This window comes from Harpegnathos saltator, unplaced genomic scaffold, assembly GCF_003227715.2.
Source record: "Harpegnathos saltator strain DR-91 unplaced genomic scaffold, Hsal_v8.6 scaffold12, whole genome shotgun sequence".
NCBI classification, from domain to species: domain Eukaryota; kingdom Metazoa; phylum Arthropoda; class Insecta; order Hymenoptera; family Formicidae; genus Harpegnathos; species Harpegnathos saltator.
Window position 1 is genome coordinate 165,001 of NW_020229895.1, and position 7,500 is coordinate 172,500.

The following is a 7,500-nucleotide window of genomic DNA, read 5'->3' on the forward strand; positions in this document are numbered from 1 at the left end:
ACAGGCGTGTATATCGCGCCTCACGTCGCGCTTTCTGCAACGTCACGCAATATGCGCGCTTCCGTATCTATTTTCTCCCTCCTATTTCGCTTAGTCAAACTGAAAGAAGGAAGGAATAAGGAAGAGTGGGAGAGAGAGAGAGAGAGAGAGAGAGAGAGAAGAGAAAAGAAAAATGCAGAATGCGCAATCCTCGTGATGAATTGTACGCTCGCGTTAATGAGACGCGACGTGTTGAACGATAAACAGTAACGCGCTACGTTTATTATTATCATCGCCGAGAAACTCGCTCGCACCCGTTCTTTACACCTCAACCGCGTCGATCGATTTATCGCACGGCACTCGTATCTCGATGACATTCTTGATTTCTCGATGACAATTTAATTAACGAGACCGCCGCCCTCTCTCGTGTAAAAGCAAATCTCCAAATCGCCGCACACCGGGCGAGATCTTGGAGAACCTGATCTCTCAAGTCGAGTATCATTTCACCCTGAACGCACAGTTGGAGCCGACTTACAATTGCAGCAGTTTGCACTTGCATCATAACTTTGCATAGATAACAGGACTTTCTTCTTTTTACTGCGCTAAAAAGTATCGCGACACCACCTTTCTAAGCTCCGATCGTACAATCCGTCCGAGAGAGGTATACGCCGCATTAAGTAAGCAAACAAACAAGCAAATGTCGAGAGAGAGAGAGAGAGAGAGAGAGAGAGAGAGGGAGGGAGGGGGAGAGGAAGAGGGAGGGGGAGAGAGCGCACTTTCGCCATAAAATTTCGCCGCATTGGTGTATGTTTCGCGCACGCGTGCAACAGAAACATACCGCTCGGCCGACACGCGCAACTCGAGCTCCTTGTATTCAAGTAGGGGGTATCGTTTGTGCATGCACACGCATTTAGCGCGGGCCCGCTCTATTCGCGTGTGGCGTGGCGTGTGCGTGCGTGTGCGTGCGTGTTAAGTTATATTAAGTACCTGTCCGCGTGTTTGATGCCCCTGCAAGGGGGCACCAGATGTGTCTTCCACGAATACGCGCATTTTACGCGGGGAACGAACAGAGCTGTTTTGTAATCTCACGGCTGGTGTTAAACGCCCCGGCCATTTGAATACGGCCCTGAATTAATACTCGACGTACTTATGAATAATATCGAGTTGCGCTAATTTCGTTCGACGGCAGTGCGCGCGCGATTCGATGTTGAATTCGTATACCGAGCGCGGTCGCGGTGCTCCTTTTCTCCGGTCGCCCGCGTCTTTCTTTGCGTTGTTCTTTGCGTTGTCAGCCAATTTAGAATCAGTCGACGAGAATTTTGGGACGAATAGACATCTGTCTCAGCATTCCGCCGATACGATCGTCGTGCTTGCATCTTGCTCCTTACACAAAGTCTGTCCTTTACAGATGTATTTTCTCGGCCGCAACTCGGATGCGATCCTGCCGATGTCTCATCATCTCTGATGATTGCATTCTCTTTTTTCTAGTAATATATTCTCGATGCAGATCTTTTCCCGAAAAGGTTTGGCGATGGAGGATTTTTCGTCTTTTGCTTTTGCAACGCAATCTCAATTATTACCGACTACTACGCCGACGACGCAACATTTGCTCATATGCGTTTTTTGTTCGTTTGTTACGCAGGAAACACACTCTCAACTGCCACAGGATGAAGCCCGCCTTGTTCTCTGTTCTATGCGAGATCAAAGAGAAGACAGGTGAGCGACACTTTGTATACCTTCCGCCTACACTTCTTGCGACAACGACAACTCCGTCGCGGCGTTCGCACGCGTTTTGCCGGCGCCCCTTTGGTCGGCACGAATCGTCGCGCCCGACTCGCGCGACATTAAACTTTACGCACGAACGGCCCGCTTATTTTGCAGCGCGCTAACAAATGAATGGAATTTTTAAATGAGCGCCAATTCGAGCGCGATAAACCCGCGCGTTTTCGCGCGACGACCGAGGAGACCGACTCCGTCGCCGGCGCGGCGGCGTTTCGTTCGTATCGGCCCCGGCGACGAGTCTCGGGTTATTAACACGAGGTAGGTGTAAATCGTGTACTTGACGCGACACGCGGAAATCGAATGTTGCGGGGATGTGTATTATTATTTCTGCAGCGTTATTGATTGTATCTGCGCGCGAGCGCGCGAGTAGAGTTTCATTCCGTTCCTCCTAGCGTGGCGCCTCGCGCGCGTGCGAGTTATTGCACGTCATCAATCATCGCGGTCTTATTTAAAGCGTTGCGACTTTTGACCGGCCGCTCGGTTGTTTGGGGATTGATTTTTAAGATGCATTTTTAACATCGCGGCACCGCGCTCGGAAGCGCGCGAGCGGTAATCTCGGCCGTGATCTCACACCGTGATTCCGCCATTGTGCCGCGGCGCGCAGAGACACCTTCGCGGCTCCGCGATACACGGAGAAAGATTGATACTCGAAATAGCGATTCCTATCTCGCGATATTCCCGGCGCGCATACGCACCCCTCGCCAACGTTCCCGGACGGGAGCACCCTCGCGCGCGACCCCTGCGCCCATTCGAGACTCGTAAACATAATTTTTATGCGATGTTTGGATTATTTTTACGCGCGGATCAAGAGGCCGCGAAACGCGCAATTATTTTCGTGCCTGATCGGAGGAGCAGGGAGAGGAGGGAAGCGAGAGCTTCCGAGGGGAAAGATCGCCGGCGGGGGCGAGAGAAAGGAGAGAGAGAGAGAGAGAAAGAAAGAGAGAGAGAGAGAGGTTGCTCGCCGGCTACGTCAAAAGTCTCTGCCGTCCGGCCGGCCGGGGGTGGAAGGACCGTACCACGCCCCTCGTGCAAAACTACCCTCTTTTCACATCACTCCTTTGCGCGCGCGTGCACGCATATTCACACATACACACACACACGTGTGTGTATATATATCCACGTGCAAGCCACGAGGGCGTCGTTGCGCGAGCATAAACTGCATAAGCATCAACATTCGTGTGTGACGTTTTATGCTACTTTGAAAATATTCGGAGAGCACACAGGCTGTACGTTGAAAGGGGACGATTCTCCTCCTCCCCCAATCTCTCTCTCTCTCTCTCTCTCTCTCTCTCTCTCTCTTTCTCTCTCTCGTTTCCTACCGTCGCCCGAGAAAAGCGAGAGATCGCCATTGGTCGTTTTCGGAGCAACGTGGTCGCGATCATCTTTTTGCGGACGCGTCGGCAGCGCTATGCATCTTTATAACGCGTATTTTATCGCTCTTATTGTTTCTCTCTAGCTCTCCTCCCTCGCGCGAAGCGTTAGCCCGGCTCCGGTTATATCGGGATTTTAAACTGCGCGCTTTGTCCGAAAGCCCAAAGTCGTTGACCTCGTATCTCACGTGCAAGCAACGCCGAGTGTCACCGAGTACCGAGTTCCGAGAGCTTTTATTGGAGTTCGATTAAAAGTAGTGTTGTCAAAAAAGCGAACAAGGAGACTAAAACAACGCGATCTCGAAGGGCAATTTAAACGCTTCGCTCTGCGACGAGCGCGCGTAGGAGCTTGATTTGGCTGCTCTATCGTAAACAAAAAGGGCATCAAAGTATGATGAGCACTCGAGACGATGAATCGTTTTAACGGTCCCCTATATCTTTTACGAGTTCCGGGGCTCTGGCAGTGTGCACGCTGCGCGTGTGCTAGTGTTCCACGTATAGACGTGTTCCGCACACATGCGGAAAAATGCTGTACCATGAGAGAGAAGAAAAAAGCGAGGGAAGGAAGGAGAGAGAGAGAGAGAGAGAGAGAGAGGGAGGGAGGGAGAGAGAGAGAGAGAGAGAGACACGTGTCTGTTCCCTCAGACGTCGAAAAATTAATTAATACAAAATGCAAAATTTTTAATTTGGAACAACGGTGATGATGCAAATTGTGCTCAGCAGTAATGTTAGTAAAGGCCGCACAAAACAGTAATCAACATACAATAATGAAACCAACTTCTTGACCAATCTTTCTCTCTCAGAAGTTGTAGAAAGGAGGGGAGGTGGGGAGTGCTTCGTCGCGCGATGGGAAAAAAAGAGAGACGCGAGATAGTCATAGTCGAGTTTATGGGCGATGGCTGACGAGGCAGTGAAAAAGTACTAAACCGAGAGCAGCAGATAAACGCTATGTTAAGCAGACCGTTTTACCAGTCATTTAATATAATCGGCTCTCGCGAGTGAGCAGCGCGTCGCTCAGATAACTTGGAATCAGGGCCGTACACGAAGCGGGACTCTCGTATCTTCCCGGGCCTTACCTCGCCGACTTCTCTTATCCGTCGGTCGATGACTAACGACGTTACGCGTATAATAACGCAACAGTGTGAACGCTGCGTAATGAATGAGAGAGTTGGGGACGGTCGTCGTGTCACACAACACTGAAATTTAATTCCTTCGACTCGAGTTGTCGACGAGTCTTTTTTCTCTTTTTTTTTTTTTCTTTTCTTTTTTTATCACGTGTTCCATGTAGGACGCGAGTATAAGTCGCGCGCGATTCGTCGTTTAATTCGTATTAATAGGATGTTCCACTTTCACGAACATGGTGATCTATCGAGCTCCGGAGTCAGTCACAGTCTCCGACCAGCGATTTGTCACAGTCGAATTGGAAGAGGCGCTTCCCGAAGTGCACTGATCTTCGAAAACCTGTTTCGTTCGGCTTGAGGGGGGCGGAGAGAGAGTATCGCTCAGGGCGATTTCCCGTGGGACGCGCGTCGCGAGATCCCGAATACCGAAAGACAGAAAAAGATAGGCAGAGACGGAAGGCTGGCCGAAATCCGCGGGATTTCTCGAGTCGCCTTTCAACCGCGCGCGCGCGCTCGTCTCGATCCCTTTTTCCGTTCCTCGCGCTCGCGCGGAGCGCAGCAACAGCAGCGGCAGCAACCCTTGGTTGCGTAGCAGCAGCTGCATAATAATCCAGATGGTGGCACGCCGTAACCTCTCCAAGGATCGGTGGGTCGAGTTGAATCGCGTCGCGACAGTGAAAATCCAGTCAGCCGCGGCGTGCAATTGTAAACAGCCATTTCAGGTAATTGTCGGGCGAGCGGAATCGTCGAACGATCAACTTTTCGTGATGCGTGAGCGATAAAACAAAGTTAATCCGCCGGCAAGCAGATAATTCGGATCTGTTTGTTGAATAATAATCATCCGCGTCGTTGCCATTAATCACGATTCGGCCAATATTGATTTCGCACAGCACGGCGCGGTGCGGTGCGGCGCGGCGCGGCGCGACGCTCCGATTGGCTGACTTTGCCCGCGGCTCGTCATCGCGCCCGACGCACGTGCGTTTCCCTGCGTCTCCCGCGTAGGATGTTACGCATGTGGAGATTGTCTACCTGTCGATTTACCGGCGATTAATTTAATCGCGCCGCGCAGCACCGCCATGCCGTCGCGCTCGTTCTCGCGATTTCTCTCACGTGGGCTGGAAACAATGGTAACAATCCGCGCTCGCGACTCCTAGCGCAACAATTAAAAATCCATACCCGATTTGGCTGGCAGCCAACAGTAATTCTATTTCCTTCCTCGCACCTATACAATACATGTGTGATGCGCGCGCGCGCAGAAAGTATTCCTACTATTGTTGTTACAACACCTTGTTATGCAACGTCGCCCGATATAATTTCGATATATGAACACACTGTTCATTGGGCATACTTTGCTCCAAAAGTGTCGATATAGTAGCTCATTAAAAGAAAAATATTGAAGAAGGAGCGAAGGAACATTCGATTTCAGTCGTAAAGGAGGAATTAATTTTATATAAATCAGAGATACACGCGCGATACGTATTAAAATACGTATTAATCCGAAAGGTGAAATGAAGCCGAGAAGAAGAGAGTTCACGTGAGAGAGAGAGAGAGAGAGAGAGAGAGAGGGGGGGGGAGGGAGGGAGGGGAGAGAGAGCGTCGACTCTTCGTAGATTTCACTGTAACCCAACTGGCCGACCTTGATTTCGCGGAGCGCATTTCACGCCGGATTCACCCTCACCCTTATCTCTCGTAATTAATGGTTCCGTTTGCTTCCATTTATTACGCGGCTACGACATCGAACTTTCCTCAACATGCCGGATGGAACACACTCGCGGGAGCGCCTTCGAGTCTGTCCGCACGATGCGCGAGCTCGATTAAAAATGCACTCGGTACATTTCCCTCGTTGGATATGCGACGCAATTATCATTACAAATTTAGAGAACGAAACGACCTTTTAATGAGTGGAGTCGACGCGAGGCGTCGGCTGGAGAAAAAGTTACGTCGCGGAAATATATAAGACGTAAGTAAGTGCTGCTAACGTTTGAAAAATAATCGTCCTTCGGGGGGGAGCGGGAGTTAATCGTGCGCGACCGCGTTTTTGTTATTGTTGTACAATGTATACGAAACGTGGCTTCAGTTTTCGAGAGGAGTTGACGCCGCACGTTCCGGCTCCAGCTGGAATGTCGTTCCCCTAGCTTCGCTTTCCTTTTCTTCTTGTTCCCGCGCCTTTCGTGCTCTCTTCCCCTCTCATTCTATCACTCTCTTTCTCCCCCTCTCTCTTTCTCTCTCTCTCTCTCTCTCTCTCTCTCTCTCCCTCTTACTCACTCGCTATCTTCCCGTCTCTGTCTCTTCTTCATCTGCGATACTCGCATGCAGATGGGATACCAGCATCCAAGGTGAACCGGCCCCTGGTCCCTCTTCTGTCCTGCTTCCTCCCCCCTCTCTCTTTCTCTCTTTCTTTCTCTCTCTCTCTCTCTCTCTCTCTCTCTCTATCTCTCTCTCTCTCTCTCTCAGGTCTCGAGCTTCACGGAGTCGACTAACAAGATTTGTCCGATTTGAGAGAGAGAGAGAGAGAGAGAGAGAGAGAGAAAGAGAGAAGCTGCTGCCATGAGAGCGCGCATACTGATTTATCACAAAAATTCGCGCGCAAAGTCGTGGTAAGTCCTTTTCGCAGGGAAACGTTCCTTAACGAGTCACAGGCGCTTTTCCCGGTCTCGCAGACAGCTATATCAGTAGCGGGCCACCTCGCTGCAATTTCAGCAACTTGCCTCAACTACCTCCGATGATTACACGTATTTTACGCTAATTACGTAGTTCGCGGAACGGCTCGTGTGACGGGCAAAAGACGGCTGCGATACGCGCGTAGTTATTGTACATTGTGTTACCTGTAGATGCTGATAAAAGCGCGATGGTTGTATTATCAGGTAGCGGAATTACCGTAATGTCCGCTTGCAGATAACGTAAGCACACATTGTTTCGCGCGAGTTAACGCGAGCGCGCTCTTTCGCGTCACGGCTTCGGAGGAATACGTAAAATATCGCGTTATCGCAAACGCTGCCGATTTCGTTTTACCCCCCCCCCCCCCGCCTTTAAGACACGGACTGATAAGTCGTCGCGGCCGATATCCGTTTAATCAATAAAAAATAGACGATGGGAAAGCGCGAGAGAGTGTGTGTGTGTGTGTGTGTGTGTGTGTGTGTGGTGGTTTCAGTCGCGAAGACGGTGTTCTTGCGCCGCGGCGCGGCCGCGGTCGCTGTAGCGAGCGCACTACCGAGACGAAGAAACAAAAGGGGAAATCCAAAGTGAGA

At 50.7% G+C, this 7,500-nt stretch overlaps 1 protein-coding gene across 6 annotated transcripts in view; it reads left to right on the top strand.

Moving 5' to 3' along the window:
- exd (PBX homeobox extradenticle) overlaps positions 1–7,500 on the top strand; it is a 49,972-nt gene that overhangs the window by 3,434 nt on the left and 39,038 nt on the right. For all 6 annotated transcript variants that reach the window (XM_011152662.3, XM_011152664.3, XM_011152663.3 and 3 more), the window contains exon 2: positions 1,622–1,695. In XM_011152662.3, the coding sequence (XP_011150964.1) occupies positions 1,622–1,695 (74 nt within the window). The remainder of the gene's footprint in view (positions 1–1,621; positions 1,696–7,500) is intronic.